Below are 18,462 nucleotides of genomic sequence, written 5' to 3'. Positions count from 1 at the left end.
AGCACAAATATCTACCTCCAAACACACACATGATCACACAAACTCAAGGTCGGCCCAGTAAAAAGCTCTGCCACCTGGCCTTAGTTACAGAACTACCTTTGAGGCCAACAACCTAACTCTGTGTACAACAGTAGTTATAATGAATCCGAGACTTATGTAGCATTGTAGATAATGCAAAAGTGTGTCCCCTTGTGTAATATATATATGTAAGGTACATTCTTGCATTACTATGGCCGAAATAATCAATTTATCTTCAAATTGTAACTAGCTATATACTCCACTATATGTTCACAGTTGAAATCACTTGCTAATGCATGCTAATCCAAACATTGTAGATATCCATCATCTGATCAAAATCCATGTGAAAATAATGTGTAGCCGATTGGCAGAGCTGCTCTATTAAGACTGTATAAGCTCCGCCCCTCATTTCCATCTTGTGCTTGCTGGCCTGAAACTGCTGGCGCTGCAGTTGTGCAGCTGGATGTATTTTCTTAAATGAGACCTCACCTGAAGACTAATGCTAAGGCCTGCTGCTGCACCTCTTGTGACAAAACTAAGATAGCAGTATACTTGTGTTGTGTTATGAGTTGCATCTTTCAAATCCTCGATGCGTGAAATGAAGGTTGCATGGGTTTAAGTTTTTGCGTAACTTAGTGTTTGCACATACTGTAGCTGTTTTGGGCCTGATCATTTCCACTGCTAACTATGCCTACTACACAATACTGGGTGCATTTATAGGTACATTATAAATGTTAAATGGCAAACCGCTGGAATGTTTTAGGTTTAGCCCTAATCTAGTCCTTATTTAAAACATGTCCTTTTGAGACTTTTGAAGTGTACAAACCTCTCAGCTGTGTTCTCGATGCAGGCGACCAGGGGCATCACTAAACCCATGAGCGACAGTCTGATCATGCTGAGGGACGAACAATGGAAACGAGTGCGCAGCATCCTCACACCGACCTTTAGTGCTGCCAAGATGAAAGAGGTAAGCTTTGCTCTCTTACATAAACAGGCTAAACAAACATTAAAACTGTTCGAAAAAGCAATTGTTCTTATGCAATCACATTTTATGGCTTTGAGTTTATAAATCAAGTGCAGCTCTGTAGAAGCAGGCTGGAACAAAATCTTGGACCTGTACAGGTCTCATATTTCCATAACAGCCATTAAAATAGTTTTTAAAAGTTGCATAAGATTTAAATGATCGTCATAAGATCTGCAGATAAGTTCACAAAGTCACACATAAACGTGTGTAGTTTGAAGTTTACATGGCAATGGGAGTGAGCTCAGATATACAATATATGTCTGTGGTATTGACATGTTCCTGGATCCTAACTAGATGATAGTTGAATGTTGTTCAGGTCTTTTCCTATTTTTGAAATGTAATGGTTGATGTGTTGATCAAGGAACATGTTGAAAAATCTCAGTAAACCTCATCTGAGAGTCTTAAAGGGTGGGTAGGTGATTTGTTTCAGAAATGTTTTTGTTATGCTGGTTTGAAGTCTCTTCACATCCTGATAGAACTCTATATATCTCCATATATAACTCTAGATCACTAAGTTAATTGGTCTAAATGTACTGTAGTTGTGTGTGTGTGTGTGTGTGTGTGTGTGTGTGTGTGTGTGTGTGTGTGTGTGTGTGTGTGTGTGTGTGTGTGTGTGTGTGTGTGTGTGTGTGTGTGTGTGTGTGTGTGTGTGTGTGTGTGTGTGTGTGAATATATATATATGTATATATTATATATATATATATATATAATCGTGGAAGTTGTATAATCATAAAATATTCGTCCAATCATTGAATTCGGCTTTAACAAGCCTGTGTGTTTTCTCAATCTCTTATCCTGTTCTGTGTCACTGGAGATTTGTTGTTAATGGAGACCGTATCAGGCTGCTTTCACAATGTGTAATTTTGGTGGAGCCTATTTGCACAATGTGTTGTCATTACCTTTTTAAGCATGTTGGTGGAGCAGCGCCTGGACTCGCACACTGGACACGATACTAGACTATCGGTTTTCCCACAGTGAGAGATTGTAACCGAGAACTAAGAGAGTTTGACATTCATCTTTTTTGTATCTCACATCACATGTGCGAGAGCAAAGCAGTGTGTTTCCTCTTCAACAGCCTTGCACTTTACATGCACTCTTTTCAGATGAAATAAAACCGAGGAAGGCAGAAGAAAGTGAAAAGGAAGGAAAGAGGTGTGGTAGTCAAGAGGAAAAGACAGATGAGAGAAAGATGAGGGTCTCAAACCCTGAAAAATGAGTTTAGCGATTTACTCTTTGAGAGGAGAAAAGCGCAGTCGATTTAATTCACATGACATCATTGAGATCAAGAAAACAACATCAAGTTGTCTGCTGAAAATGTATGAGTGGCTAAGACATATGATAGTTGTGTTGTGATCAGAAGGTTTTGGATGACAGCAGTTAATTGCTGTTTGTCCTCTTGCTAACATGTTTTGAAGCGCCAGCCATCACATCTTACATCATAGAACAGGATCGATTCTCAATCGTTCAACTGTGTCTCATGTGACTGCTTATTCATTTACAAGCCGAAGGATTGAATGGGATTAATAAATCACAGATTAAACGAATCCTGCTTTAAATTATGTTGTCAATGTTGATTGCTCCACTGAAAACATCTTGTAGTCTGGGGTGTAATCTGTGTCTTGGAAACTGACCCTGTGAGTTTTTGTCTTCTTTTAGCCTTGCCAAGAATTTCAGATGATTTCATTTCCTAATAAAGAAAGAATCGACTTTTGGGATATACGGGTGCAGTCATGGCCAAAAATACTTTTTTTATCTGCAATTTAATGCAACCATGTTTCTTTTGGTATCCACAGGAGTTTTTCTTAAAGAATTACACACGTAGTACACACATACAAAGACATTTTACGTGTCTGTATGCTTATACACTAGTGTTTAAAAGTTTGGGGGAGTAAGATTTTTTTTTAAAGAAATTAATACTTTTATTTAGCAAGAAAATAATGCACTAAATCGATCACAATTGACATTAAAGACATTGTTAATGTTACAAAAGATTTCTATGTCAAATAAATTTGGACACGCTTATTTTCTTATTTGACTATTTTACCCATAATAAAATATCCTAATGGTAAAGTCATCAAAACTATGATGACTTTAGGAATTATCCCTGGAAGTATGGAAGTATCCCTAATCGCAAACATACATCACAGAGACATCTATTTGATTTCTGTATATATATCTGCAAGATGTATTTTTTTGTGTTTGCTCATCTGCAATATGTCTGCAATATGGAAAAAGACATTTCCTGTCAGATGTTAAATAGACATTTAGAAAATGTTTTTAGATGTTTATGATTTAGAATGCATGTAAAACTGCTTTTTCTAAGACGTTTATCAGATGTTTGTACACAACAGATGTTTTCCAGATTAAGCGTTCTTTAGCTGACATCTTAGAGTCGTACCTATGCTATCTGGGATGGGAATAACTTAGTGACCAAAAAATTACCAAAAACAATAAAAGACTTTTCCAAAGATGGCTCCTGCTTATATACGCGAAGTGTATATTATATACTAGCAATATACTAGCGTTATAACCTCATCTGTGGTAAAACTAAAACTAAAGATAAAACTGGGTACATTCGATTATCATGAAAACGCAACCCAGAGAACGGTCGACTCGGTACCCATGTGTTATTTACCCCTAGGTTCATTTTTGGCCGGAATTTTCCTTTAAACATTTGCCTTTGATCAACAGATTTTTTTAAGATCACGAAAAACATACATTTGAGTGTAGTGGGTACCGAAATAATTTTACTAGCAATCTTTAATTAAAATGGAATTGCATTGTTTGAAGAGAAAATCGCATTGCAAAAAAAACTGCATGTATGTATAGATCTACCTAGGAACCAGTATGCATTAGTGATGCAATTTCCCTCCTCCAGCTGAAATGGTATGCATGTCCATCAGGAATGTCAGAGGTGTGTACTTCTGTGAGAGGAGAAACAGTGATTGTTCTCATTGTCTCACTTGCTCTCATACACACAGATATCTCTAACAGTGGAGTGACATTCACCCAAGCTAAATTCAGCATGGTGTGGCATCATTCAGGAGAACTCCGCACACATCACTCTCTATCCTCTCTATCTATCACAGTGTGAGAGAGAAATACTGCACAAACTTCTAATGAGCTTGTAACCTTCTTTACAGTCTGCTTTAATCCAAGTCTCAGAGCTCCGTCTTAAAGCATGTCCATTAACTTAATTACAGTAAGCAGAGCCATAATGTTTGCATTTTAAAACCCACAGTATCGAGACCTTCCACTGTTAAAAATTAGCTGTATCTGGCGGAAGATTTTATGTGTAATAAAACTGGGACCAGAATTCAGCTTTCTTGAATGTTTAATGTATAACTGAGCTCCAAGCTGTGAGTGTGTGTTGCGCTTGCTGCCTGTATTGATTTTCATTAGCTGCGATGTAGCGGTAGAAAGAGACCGTAGACACCGCTCCTGTCATTCTCCATCAGCCTTTCCAGTCGTCTTCATCTGCCTGCCTGCACGGAGTCAATATGCATCAACAACACACACATGCATGCAGGCACACACACCTATTCATCTTATTTACCACCAAGTAAGGCTTCACTGAGATGTAATTTGTTCTAGTAAAACAGATAACTTGACCACAGGTAAATACAAAATGTGTTGGATAACAAAGCTTTTGCTTTATGTAGACACAATTTAGTTGCATTTGTGGGACTTCAAGAAACTGAATGCTCTGTAGCCTAAATCAAATACATCTAAAATGCTGGACATCCCAAATAAATTTGAATATCGAGACAGGAAGTCATTTAAGATCTGTTTTGAGGCTTCATAGTGAGCAGCCCATAGATTGCACTTTAAGGGGTTGTATGTGGTCGTGAAATGAAGACTGTTCCAAAAGGTTGGAAAAATCTTTGGACAGCATCATATGTACATGACCATTCAAATGTTTTTTAAATAAGCCTCTCAGTGCTCAAGGCTGCATTTATTTGATCAAAACAGTAAAATAGTAATAGTGTGAAATGTTGTTACATTTTAGAATAACTTTTCTATTTGAATATATTTTAAAATGTAATTTTATTCCTGTGATGGCAAAACTGAATTTTCAGCATTACTCCGGTGTCACATGATCATTCAGAAATCATTCTAATATGTGAATTGATGCCCAAAAAACATTTCTTACTATCATTGTTGAAAACAGTTGTGCTGCCTAATACTTTTTTGTAACAACGCAAAAGTATTTACTGTCACTTATGATCATTTTGATTCAGAATATATTAATTTCTTTCAAAAATAGAAACTAGCTGGTAGTCCCGCTAGTAAACCACCTAACTGGCTAAACCTACCATGTTACAAAACAGTTATCACCTTAAGATGGGTAAGCTTGCTTTATCAGTTAGCAGGGATTTAAAAATATGCTATTTTACTTAATACTTTTGTGCGTTATTTATTTGTAATGCTTATCATAACGTTAGCTTAACAATATGCTAATATCAAACTCTATTTGCATCTATTGTTTTGATTGCTGGTTTCTAGCATAAGAAGCTCTAATGCCTGCTTAACTAACAAAACTACCTTGTTCTATTAGTTCACTGGAAGAAAAAAACAGCTAGCTAACTCACCTGTACAACCTGCCCTAACTCGCCAGGCAAAACTAGCATGGATATTCATACTGGTGTAGCCCAAGTAGTCTATTAACCGGGTAATTAAAGACAGAATTGATGAGAAACAGCATGATAATCAGGTTTGGCTGAGTAATTGGATGCTGGATTGGTATCGTTGGCTTCATTGTGAAGTAGAATGTCCTGGAGATCTGGAAAGAGAGCACCCTGTATATAGCATTTTTTCATTTTCGCATGCTTCTGTTCCTTTCTTTATCTTTCTTACCTTCCTCTTACAGACTAGTCCTGTATCTCTTTCTCTCGCTTTCCTCCTGAGCAGGCAGGATCAATAGGTCTCGTATATGAGCTGCTGGCTTATCACGGCTGCAGTCATGGGTGTCAGGGAGGAAAGCCATAGCCTTGAACACTGAGAGTGGACAACCTCTCATCTCACCCAGATACAGAGGAAGAGATTGCAGGCGTGAAGAAGTGCAGTTTCGAGAATAGTGCATCTAGAGTAGCTTAATCTGTCCCGAGCCCTTTGTGTCATTTCTTGTCCTCTGCTTATGAATGGACTAAACTAAACAGGCCAGGCTATGTAGTCTGTTCCTTTCTGCCTCTTATAAAAGAAATACAGTTAGAAAGCAAAAGAAAATATTTTAGGTGGTGTGAAAGTAAAAACGATTTTAAATGTTATTACGGATGCTGTACTGCAATGCATGTGTTATATGCACACTTGATACACACATTTTACCGTGGCATTCTTTGATGTTCTTTAGAGCACTATGTAAATACCATGGTATATTAATATGTTCAGCATCATAGCATATATCAGACAAGCTTCTGCCTTTGAATTAGTCACTTGAACCAATTCACAAATTGGGCAAATTGATTCATTAGTGATCATTCTGCATTTGAATTGAGCAAATACTCGTTTAGTGACTCACCAGTGACTAGAAGCATCATAGAAAAGTTTTCGCATAAGATCACTGTACCATGGTACTGTCACAGATACACAACTGTATTTACAAATGGTGTTTTGTGGTTCTTAATTAATATATCAATATATTAATCAGTTGTTTCTTAAGATTGTAAAATTGAGCCCTTTTCCCATTGGTCATGCTCTTTGGAATCAAAAGCTGTTAATGGACTTGCCTCGTGGCTATTTCCCATGTGCTTTTCAGGACAGATGTGAGGGGAAAAAGGAATTATATTGTCAGCAGAGTCTACATTTATGTGTGTTTTTCCATTTTTATAGAAGGGCTATTGGACTGTATTTATTCCTTGTTATCGGCTCGGCAGTAATTTTCTGTAATCCAGATTCTTTGCACTTGTTTTGTTGTGCTTACTGATTCTGATATCTTTGCAGATGGTTCCCCTCATCAACACGGCCACAGAAACATTACTGAGAAACCTGAAGAGCCACGCTGAGTCCGGTAACAGCTTCAACATCCACAAGTATGAGTTTCTATAAGTACTGTATATGTGTGTGAGCACATTATTCTTCTTCTTATTTTCAGACATTGTGATGAGCTTTTAATAATGCAATGCATGTCTTTTTTGCAGGTGTTTCGGCTGCTTCACAATGGACGTAATTGCAAGTGTTGCGTTTGGTACGCAGGTGGACTCTCAGAACAATCCAGACGACCCCTTTGTGCACCAGGCCTCCAATTTCTTCGCTTTTACCTTCTTCAGACCCATCATGATATTCATGTGTACGTTCAACCACCACATCTAGAGCACAATGCTGGACAGCATTTATTTCTGTCTTGGACAGCTTGGAAAGTGCTTCCGACAGATGATTATATGAAACGTTTCAATATGCTGATATTGTAATTAGCATATTTATTATCTGAGTGAGAGGAAAAGGTACAACTTTCTAACTGTGTCCCTTTTTTCCTGGTATTGCTGTAGTGGTATTTCCATTTCTACTTCAGCCACTTGCTGCCCTACTTCCCAATAAATCGAGGGATGAGATGAACTCCTTTTTTATCCAATGTATCCAAAAGATGATTAAACAGAGAGATGATCTTCACCCTGAACAAGTATGACCATGAACAAACAAATTAATGAGACATCCTCAGTATCAACCGTATAAACAAAACTTTTATGTTGGGGTTGTTTGTTGTCTACAGCGACGGCGAGACTTCCTGCAGATGATGCTGGACGTCAGAACCAGCAACAAGTGTTTGTCTTTGGAGCACTTTGACGTAGTCAACGACGCCGATGAGCAGTCTTGCACCGAACAGGGGATGGACAACGTTCAAGAAGACGTTCCTGGAAACGAGTCCACCAAGCGCGTCCAACAGAAGAGAATGATGACAGAGGATGAGATTGTCGGTCAGGCCTTCATCTTTCTGTTGGCCGGCTATGAGACGAGCAGCAACACGCTGGCTTTCACGTGCTACCTGTTAGCGCTCAATCCAGAGTGCCAGAAAAAACTCCAAGAAGAAGTGGATGAATTCTTCAGCAAATACGTGAGTTGAGATTAAAATGTCTGTTGTATTTGGAAACCGTTATTCTCATTTTTGAGAATGCCTCTTTATTTCACATCCTGCACATATAATTTGTGGAATAACTGGCATTCTCTTCAATGTTTTCAGAAGTCTTTTGTCATATTAGTTCTGCTGTGGGTGCCCAGAAATGCCATTATGATTCAGAAAATGCTTTTTTGAAATATTTGTTTTCGTCCTCCATCGCTTTGTGATGCATTATCTGCCCTTTAGAGAGTTGGAGTGTTTCTTCTCATCAGTTTTGAAGGTCTGCGTGAGTTGGCGTGTTTCTCAGAAAACCATTTACTGAAAAAACTGTTTAATTTTACATTTACAGGGCCCAGAACTAATGTTTTATGGGTGGGCCACATCTCAGCTGGGCCTAATGAGTAGACTATACCATAGGCTGTGAAAGTGTTCAGAGACAGAAAATTGTGCACATAAATAAAAGGAAAAAAGTTAAAATGATCACATCTGACAATTATCTGGGGTGGTTTCAAGTAAATGTCCTTAAAGTTGGGTAGGAAGAAAATTCTTTTTTTCTTTTACTGTTGTGTCAGCTTTAATAGAAATGAAATATTTTCCATACAGTATTTAGAAAATCAATGTCATATATTACATTAATATTAAATTAATAAAATTCTACCTACCATTAGGAGAACTGTTAGATGTATAAACCTAAAAAAATTACAATTATAAATTATGAATATCAACATAAAATAAATGTAATACATTTGAACTTTTTTCTTAGAAATTGATTGAATGTATATACATGTAAACTGAGTTTACTGACTGTGAGATGTTACTCCACTCCTCCACCAAGGCACTTGCCAGTTCTCAAACACGTCTGGGGGGACATAAGGTTGCACTTGGTTTGGCACAGCAAGGACAGTCAGCTGTCTTTCCTGTGTTTCCTTAGCACTGTCTTAGTACCAAGTCGGTACTGAGATTTAAAAAAATTTGACGATACCAGCATTTCCCTCTAGCATTTTGAGTGCTGTTGAATGGATTCTTAAACACCTCTGATTGGCCATTGCGTTCACATGCTCAATATATATGTCTTTGATTGGCCATTGTGGTCATGCGCTCAACATGTCTGTGATTGGCCATTGTGGTCACTCGCTCAACATATATGTCTGTGATTGGCCATTGTGTTCATGTTCTCAACATGTATGTCTGTGACTGGCCATTGTGTTCACTAACTCAACATATATGTCTGTGATTGGCTACAATGATCAAAACTTCAAAAACATGTTGTCTTCACCGAGCGCTTTCACTGATACACGCGGGAGCATTTAAAAGCTGGCGTCTATCAGCGGATCCGTCTATCAGTAGATATATTAGGGATCCGCTGATAGACGCCTGCTTTCAAACGCTCCCGTGTGTCTATGTAAGCAGTTCATGCCATGCAAGAGTCTGTGCCACAATGATAGGTTGTTGTAGGGGGTTGCCAGGGTGTTGCTATGTGGAGTTATTTTTAGCATGCCACTGTCTGGTTGCTAGGATGTTTTAGATTGTTGCTTTCGGGGGTGTAAATCTAGGAAATGCCAGGGAAAGCAAAGAACACAGCTCTCCTCAACAAGCCATCAAGTTGTTCAAAAGTATAGTGGTACTTGGTTTAGCAAATACCACTAATAAAGAGAAAGACAGTCAGATGGGTTACATTTAAAACAATATCAGAAAAGCTGCAGCATTGTGACAGTTATAGGAGGCTTGTACAAGCGCTCAGTTTGCAGTAAATCTGCTGAGACCATTTGCTCTCCTCTATAAATAAAGCGCCAGTTTGCTGTGATGATGGCGGTTCTGCTGATTTGATGTCTTATGTTTGTGCATAATGTGCATACTCATGAAAGACAGAGATGGATTCTTGATTGATTCTCTGAAACCTTGTAATCTGTGCCGCAAAGCGCTTGAGAGGGGTTGATGGTGATGAGGAGGAGGGTCAGATGTGGAAAGAAGAGCCTCTAAATCAGCTTACATTATTGGGGGAAGATTCTGGCTCTCTCACGTATGCTTTTTCATGTTCGTTTCCCATTATCTCAAGGGATCACACTTCCCTTCAGTCTGAGCTTCTACCATCTCAAATAAACGAAACACTTCGCAAGATTCTGCATAATGCGTTTTTAATGGAATCCGTGGAAATAAAGAGTATATTAAATGTGTATGAACTGCTAGAGAGGAGAATAAAGAAATGGAGAGAATATAATCAATATTTAGTAGTTTCGCTAAGACTTATTATTGCTCATACTTAGGGTTTTAGGGATTTAAGCACACCTCTAACCTTTAGTAAACATAGTCACTCATTTTTGCTGCAAACATGAGCGATACCTTAAATTATGCAATTGTTGCAGTAAGATGTGCTATTATTTTTCTAACAGATTAAAAGCGTATATATATTTTTGCGAGAGATTGTTAGCTTTTTGTCAACTCAACCCCCTCACTTCCACCGTTTTCAACTAAAAACTGAAAACTTTTTATGCGTTCTGGCCGTTCATTTACATGACAACAGCATTTTGGAGGCCTAAAAACACAAACTTTTGGAAACGGGTTTTAAATTGCAAGTGTAAACTACAATAATGTATAACTTTTTACACCATTTTTTGTTTTATTAAAGCTTATGACATATACAATATTTAATTTTGAAAAATGTATTAAATAACTAATACTTAATATTATCGATTAATTATTATTATTATTACTGACACCAGTTTTTGATTAATTGGTGTTTTTTTTATTAAAATTGCATTTAATTTTATTTGACAAATAAAATTAGTTTTTGTCAATTTACCACTGATACTAGCAATGTGCGCCATCATGCACCACTTATATTTTCTAAAGAAAATATAGAAATCCAGTTTCATTTTAATGTCTGTCATCATATCCCTCAGCCAGTTTTCTCATTTCACGATGAAGTTTCAGAGCTCTCATTTTTGTTTTCTCTCTAATGGTATATACTTGATGAACCTGCATCTCTTGAATTCTGATACCTGCAGCCGAGGCCTGGCAGCCGCCCATCGGAGAAAGGGATCAAACACATCATTAGTTCAGCTCTGCGTCCCTCTGTCTACTCTTTTATCTCATTTGCTCATTCTTCTTCGGTCTCCCCCCTTCTGCTTCTCTTTCAATTTAAGCACTCTCTTTCCACTTCTAATTTCTCCTCTCTGGAAGTCGGGGTCTTTTTCAGAATGGTTGAATGTTCTGCAGAGCTTTTAGGAGGGTCGTTTATCTTTAGTACTATAGATTATGTAGAGAGATCTTATCCTTGGAAAATAGAAGAAATATGAGGGTGTTTTTCTTTTGTGTTAATGTATACTCAGTCCTGTTAGTCTAAAAAATGTGGTCTGAGGGATTTCTCATGATAATGCATCATTTATTTGATGGTTTTCTTATGCAACACATCTGGCAAAGAGCACATCACGCTAACTCGTCGCACTTTACATTTTGAGGTTAGCTGATCCCCAGGATGGAAAATAAACTGAAGAGATTTTTTAGAAACCCACTTGCCATGAAGTTTTCAAATAAAAGAGCTTATGGCAGAAGTTATAAAAGCAGTAAGCATTACAAAGAACACAATAAAACTCAAGCTCAACCTTGGCCTTGTCTCATGACTAAGTTGACTGTATAGCAGGCAATAACTTAATACTGTCTTTATATCAAGCAGCTGGTGATCCATCCACAAAGACATCTGGCCTGGTGTTTATTGAAGGTCAGTCTCATCTAGCCCACTGCTATAATGTCTATCAGCACTATCGTGTTTAGCTCAGTGTCTTCGGCTCCTCCTTCAGAGTGCTTTTATTCTCTAAGCGCCCCTCACAGTGTGCGTCCCGCTCTCAGTTTAGGCTCTAAAAAGCTTCTCAAATGTCACTATCCACAAACACCCTGCGTGAGGGCGCTGAATGTGTTGCGTACTAAAGCGCACTAGAGTGTTACAACACCGAGGTTGTTAACCTGTTTCCCGTAAGAAATAATAATGATTTAAAAGTAATTTAAAGCTCAATCTTAAAAATGTTCCTTCCCACTGAAATAAAAACAAATTCTCTCTGCAATAGCTACCAGATATCATTTGTATGTGCATATAGATTAAAATATGATGCATCAAGACTAGTTACACCATGTTTGATATCTTACAGTTATCATGCGGTATGTTTGACTGTAAGGGTGAGTTGAAAAATGTTTGTGAATACGAAAAATCTATCCTATTGCTTTTGAAAACTCCTCGGTTACTAATGTAACCCTCGTTCCCTGAACGAGGGAACAAGAGACGTAACGGCGACGTGACGACGTAATTGGGATCACTTCAGGGAGCCCTATCGTCTACGAGTGTCTACAGAACGAGCCAAGGAATGTTGGCGTGCGTGAATCGCGTCACGCACCCTGCCCCGCAGTGTGGGTATAAACAGAAAGCGGGCGCACGCACACATTGTTTTTCGCTGAGGAGCCGAGATTGTGACGGCCGTATGGCGATGGTCAGCAACGGTGGCGATGGGACGTTACGTCTCCCGTTCCCTCCTTCAGGGAACGAGGGTTACATTAGTAACCGAGACGTTCCCTATCAGTCGCTCACGTTTGACGTGACGTCAACCTGACGACGTAATTGGGATCCCCATGGAAAACGCCACGGTTGCTGCCACATCCAGCGCCCTATGCAAGGCTCTCAGACCCCCAACTGACCGGGGCGGAAGGCTTGTGTAGAGGCAGTTCAACTTCTGTTCCGTATACCCCACACAGTGGAACTCTTGGATAACACTGGGAAAGTGTGCCTTTCCATGGGAGAGAGACGCTGCGGAAGCCACATCCTGCCTGAAGGGAGGTAACATCTGGAGAATACACATATGGACTGGCCAGTTAGGGGCAGTGCACCATATGGAATGTCACTGGGGTTGCTCCACCCTGAGAAGGGGGAGGCTACACCGGACAGTGACGGCAGAGCTCCTTTCCCTTCTGCTGGCCTCCATAACAGACGAAGAGCTGGTCTGAAGTCCTGAGGCTTTGCGTTCTGTCCACGTATAGGCGCAGAGCGCGAACGGGACAGAGAAAAGCCAGGGCTGGGTCTGGCTCCTCCAAAGGTAGCACTTGCAGGTTCACCACCTGGTCCCGGAAGGGAGTGGTGGGAACCTTGGGCATGTTTTCTGGCCGGGGTCTCAGGATCACGTGAGAGTTAGCCGGGCTGAATTCTAGGCATGATTCGTCGACCAAAAATGCATGCAAGCCTCTTACCCTCTTGATGGAGGTCAATACAACCAGGAGTATTGTTTTGCAGGACAGAATTTTAAACTCTGCTGACTGCAAAGGCTCAAAGGGTGGTCTCTGAAGTGCCGAAAGGACCAGAGACGAATCCCAAGAGGGTGTAGAGAGTGGGCGAGGCGGATTTAGTCTCCTCGCACCCCTCAGGAATCTGACAATCAGGTCTTGCTTTCCCAGTGACTTACCTTCAACTGCATCGGGATGTGCAGCAATAGCGGCAACATACACTTTAATTGTGGAGGGAGACAGCCTTCGCTCCAACCCATCTTGCAGAAAGGTGAGCACAGCTCTGATCGAGCAAGTTCGGGGGTTCTCCTCGTGAGAACACCACCACTCAACAAACAGGTTCCACTTCAACGCATAGAGACGCCTCGTAAAGGGGGCTACCGCTTGGGGTAGGTCACCTAGAACCTCTTTGTTCCATCCAGGGACCAGGCATGGAGTTTCCAGAGGTCTGGACGTGGGTGCCATAGGGTGCCCCGTCTCTGAGAGAGCAGGTCCTCTCTCAGAGGAATGGGTCAGGGAGGGGCTGTCGCGAGGAGCACTAGTTCCGGGAACCAGGTCTGGTTGGGCCAATACAGCGCAAGTAACAATATCTGCTCCTCGTCCTCCCTGACCTTGTACAAGGTCTGTGCAAGAAGGTTCACTGGGGGAAACGCATTCTTGCGTAGGCCCCGGGGCCAACTGTGTGCCAGATATACCTGTGCGGTCCCGAAGCGCCTGAAAATCAGCTGGAAAAACTGGGGATGGAATCGCAATTCTCCCAGTAGCACCCAATGCCGTGAGAGCTCGTCGGCTGTACGGTTGAGCAGGCCCGGAATATAAACGGCACAAAGCAACATCAGATGCTTCTATATCCAAAGAAGGAGATGGCGGGCGAGTTGTGACATGCGGTGGGAGCGTAGACCACCCTGACGGTTGATGTACGCAACAGTCGCAGTGCTGTCCATACGGACCAGTACATGTTTGCTTAGTAGTGGCGTTTTGAAGCAGCTCAGCACAAGATGTACTGCTAACAACTCGAGGCAGCTGATGTGCCAATGCAGTTGAGGCCCCGTCCACAGACCTGAAGCTGTATACCCGTTGTACGTGGCCCCCCAGCCGGTGGCTGAGGCATCCGTGGTAACCACAGAATGCCTGGACACTTGTTCTAGGGGAACACCTGCCCGCAAGAACGAAGAGACCGACATCAAGTAACAGTGCGGGGTAATTTGGACCCGGCACAAGCCGCTCTGCCACGCCCATCTCGGGACTCAATTGTGGAGCCAGTGTCGGAGCTATCCTTAATATGCTTAATATGAATCAATCCGAGCGGCGTTACCTCTGAAAAAGTTTCAGTGGTGCCGCTGTTCTGCGTCTGAGCGTGCTCACGCAGCTCAACACTGACTGGATGCGGGCCTCGCGCTGTCATGTTGATCATGATCTGGGGTTAGAATGGCATGAGGGTCAGTAGAAATTAAGTTTTTGGGTGAACTATCCCTTTAAGAATCAGTGGAGGTGACTGTGATAAATTACCAGTTCTTGCTTACACATCCATGACCTTAACAAACAATATGTCAAGGGTGAATTCTGGAACTACTGTTATCGATTTGCCGGTTTGATTTTTTAACAGTGGGACAGTTTAAGTGGCAAACATGTAAATCGACTCGCTCGACTGACTCAGTGAATGTGTCACCGGCTGCACACATTGTATCTGCCGGTCTAGCCTTTCATTTTCCCTTCTCGGGCTGTGTGGTGCCTCCCCGGGTGCCCGTCATTAATTTGCCTTTTTTATCTGCATAAATAACAGGGAGCTGAAGCGGAGCGCTACCTAATGAGTCATCCAGAGGTGGGAGACGGGGGCAAAGGGGCCAGAAACTGAGCAAAATTACATGTTTCCAGCTAAGACCTCTCCCACAGAGAGAGAGAGAGAGAGAGAGAGAGAGAGAGAGAGAGAGAGAGAGAGAGAGAGAGAGAGAGACAGGGGCAAAGGGGCCAGAAACTGAGCAAAATTACATGTTTCCAGCTAAGACCTCTCCCATAGAGAGAGAGAGAGAGAGAGAGAGAGAGAGAGATAGAGAGAGAGAGAGAGAGAGAGAGAGAGAGAGAGAGAGAGAGAGAGAGAGATCAAGGACGGAAGGAAGACGACAAATACATGTTTTTTCTCACTTTCTTTTTTCAGGAGAAGGGATCCAATTGGGTGAAAACATGTTTGGGTCAAGGAAAAAAGGGGGAAAAATGCACCAAGGCTGCATTTATTTAATCAAAGTAAAACAGTATTGTGGTACATTTTCTTCAGGATTCTTTGATGAATTAAAAGTTTAAAAGGACAGCATTTATTTGGAATAGAAATGTAACATTAGAAATTCCTTTACTGTTACTTTTGATCAATTTAATGCATCCTTGCTAAATAAAAGTTAATTTCTTGAAGAAAAAAAACTTACTAGCCCCAATCTTTTAAACAGTATAGTATATTTACAGTTTTTTGATACTAACATTTTATGGCATTTAAGCACATTTTATCTCCCAAATGTTATTTCTGTAATATTTTTTTTTAATACAGATTAGCTTTCTTTCAACATGTTGCTGAAAAATTGCAATAGTGTATAAATGCTGAGATGAGTTTGACTTCTAACATGCATGCATCAGCCAAACCATCCGTTGCAAGCATTTACACTGGCAGGAATTTCCTGTCAGTGCAAGAGACATCTTATTTTTTCAAAAACGTCTTGAACTGATATACGCTACTCACCCTCATGTATGACAAAATGTAAATATTTGTACTGAAAAAGAACACAAAAACACCATAAAGATGTTCTGTATGACTGATGTGCTGCATTCCAAGTCTTTAGGACTCATACGATAGCCATTTTTTTAGCAATTTAAATCCAAATCTATCGATCTTAACCAATCATATGACTTGAGAAGACTTGAGTTATAGTTCAAGAGTCACATGGACCACTTTTATGGTGCTTTTGTGTAATTTTTAATGCTTAAACTAGGTTAGTCATATGGGACATGATGAGGGTGAGTACATTTTGGATGAGCTATTCTTTTAAAGATCTGGTCAGTGGAGTGTGTTGTTGGGAGGAAGAGAAAGAATGAAAAATCCAGGGAGCATGTGTTGGTGGTTCAGAGTCATAATGCACAATTCAGCACCTGTGAAGAAGATGGAGATAATGAGTGAAAGAGGACATCCGCTGTGAAAACACAGAGGAAGGGTGAAAATGGCAATGAAAGATGGCAAAAGGATGAAATAGAGGGGACGGAGAGCGAGCGAGAGCAGCCGTTAGCTATAGCCTTTCCTATCTGTGAATAATTCATTGGTGGCGTTCCTCTGAGGCTCGGCCTCCAGGCGGCTCTTTCCCTCATTCAGAGCAGTGATGGGCTCGTCTCCCCTCCCATAGTGTTCCAACCTGAATAAAGCTCTTGATTCACCCCCGCTAAATTCAATAACACACCCTTTGATCCTTCCGGAACCACAGCTCTGTATCTGTCGGTTCCCATTGATGTGGCTTTTGGCTCTCTCATTCCTAATGCAACAGCATTGCCTCTCGGATTTGTAATTTAGGAAATTATGTATACACTGCTAACTTGAATTAATCTAAATAGCATGCTTGTGTTTCTAGCGCAGTTTATTCTGTTCGTGCCATCTTTTATCTTTCGGTGTAATGCGTCATGTGTGCAGATCCATAAAGAGAACAAAAGAGAGAGAGAGATAGAGAGAGAGAGAGAGAGAACGGCTAAAATAGGCTTCAAGGTGTTTAGTGTTACAAAACCTAGTGAGCTGCCTATAATGCATTAAGGCATCACTAGGTGCACTTGTTCTGATATCTTATTTTGGCCAAATTCAAAGATAGCATCACACGTATGGTCTATGCCTGTGGATAAGATAAGATAATACCATAATGTATTGTGAAAAGCTCATAAAAAATGATCTAAGATGACAAAGCTAGAGAAATTATATAAAAAGTATCAATGAAAAGTGATTTGACCATTTAAGAAGGCACTATTGTACCCACAACTTGTGTGTTCTGTGTATTTTTATGCGTTTTAGATTTCCACAGTTTTAAAGGGTTAGTTCGCCCATTTAAGACATGAAGTTGTATGCAATCCTTACCAGCACTATAGTGCATACCCACTGACCCACTCTGTTGTCACCTCCCTGGTCAGAGTTCTGGCCGCTGGAAGTTTTTCAATAAAGTACTCCCGGTTATTTTCCGGGGCCACAAAACTGTGCGTTTTTACGTGAAAAAATGATTTGCGTTTCAAAGCTTGATTAATTTACCACACAAAAAACACGCGGGTCAAAATTCATACCTCAGTTTTAATCGGCACTATTTTCTATCCATTTCTATCAATCCGCGCTGCTGTCAACGTCAACAGTGCGCGCGTTCCGATCAGCTGTTCCATAGTGTTTACACAATCGATTGACAACGACATAAAAAGTATTAAATTAACATTGGTGTAAATTCCCAGACTGTGACCACAAGGATGTGCCGGGATCAAAGTTCAGATTCCATCGTTTTCCTGTTTCGAATATAACAATGACTGGCTGGTTGCCATCGGCTACTCTGCGGGAGATAAAATATCCAGAATTAAGGATTTTCGTGTGTTTAGTGCTCACTTCAGCGAAGACGATTACATCCCCAACCAAGGAGGAAAAGGAAAATTTAAGAGTTTTGCTGTAGGCTACCAGTACCACGGGTACGCTCTATTTACTAACTTTATGATCCCATGTCTAAACTGTACGGTAAACAAGCTGATGTTTAAATTCCATTATAAAACACGTGAAAAGATGTCTAATATAAAAACAGTATATAGGGATATTGGTACAATTTGCTGAGAAAACTATTTGATTGAACACACACACAATTGAGGTTTTGTGTTGCAATCAATGATTTGATCTTGTATACTCCGGTTCATAAGGGTATCCCTTTATCGTTGTGCTAAAATTACTTTCATCATCTGATCCGTCTGACATTGTGCTAAAAATGGTTTCATCGTCAGAAGTTTCGCAGTCAGACATGTTGTCAGCGAGTCGAGCTATCAACAGCTGATCGGAACGCGCGCACTGTTGACGTTGACAGCAGCGCGGATTGATAGAAATGGATAGAAAATAGTGCAGATTAAA

The 18,462-nt window shown here is 40.5% G+C and overlaps 1 protein-coding gene across 6 annotated transcripts in view; it reads left to right on the top strand.

Moving 5' to 3' along the window:
• Positions 1-18,462, top strand: part of tbxas1 (thromboxane A synthase 1 (platelet)) — an 82,289-nt gene that overhangs the window by 47,173 nt on the left and 16,654 nt on the right. For all 6 annotated transcript variants that reach the window (XM_077193585.1, XM_077193584.1, XM_077193583.1 and 3 more), the window contains 5 exons: positions 869-985; positions 6,983-7,071; positions 7,180-7,328; positions 7,528-7,658; positions 7,749-8,090. In XM_077193585.1, the coding sequence (XP_077049700.1) occupies positions 869-985; positions 6,983-7,071; positions 7,180-7,328; positions 7,528-7,658; positions 7,749-8,090 (828 nt within the window). The remainder of the gene's footprint in view (positions 1-868; positions 986-6,982; positions 7,072-7,179; positions 7,329-7,527; positions 7,659-7,748; positions 8,091-18,462) is intronic.

Source organism: Siphateles boraxobius, unplaced genomic scaffold (assembly GCF_051911475.1).
Source record: "Siphateles boraxobius isolate OS27281-9 unplaced genomic scaffold, OSU_SipBor_1 31, whole genome shotgun sequence".
Lineage (NCBI taxonomy): Eukaryota > Metazoa > Chordata > Actinopteri > Cypriniformes > Leuciscidae > Siphateles > Siphateles boraxobius.
Note: the sequence above shows the minus strand (reverse complement) of the source record. Positions and strands in the feature narration are given on the sequence as shown.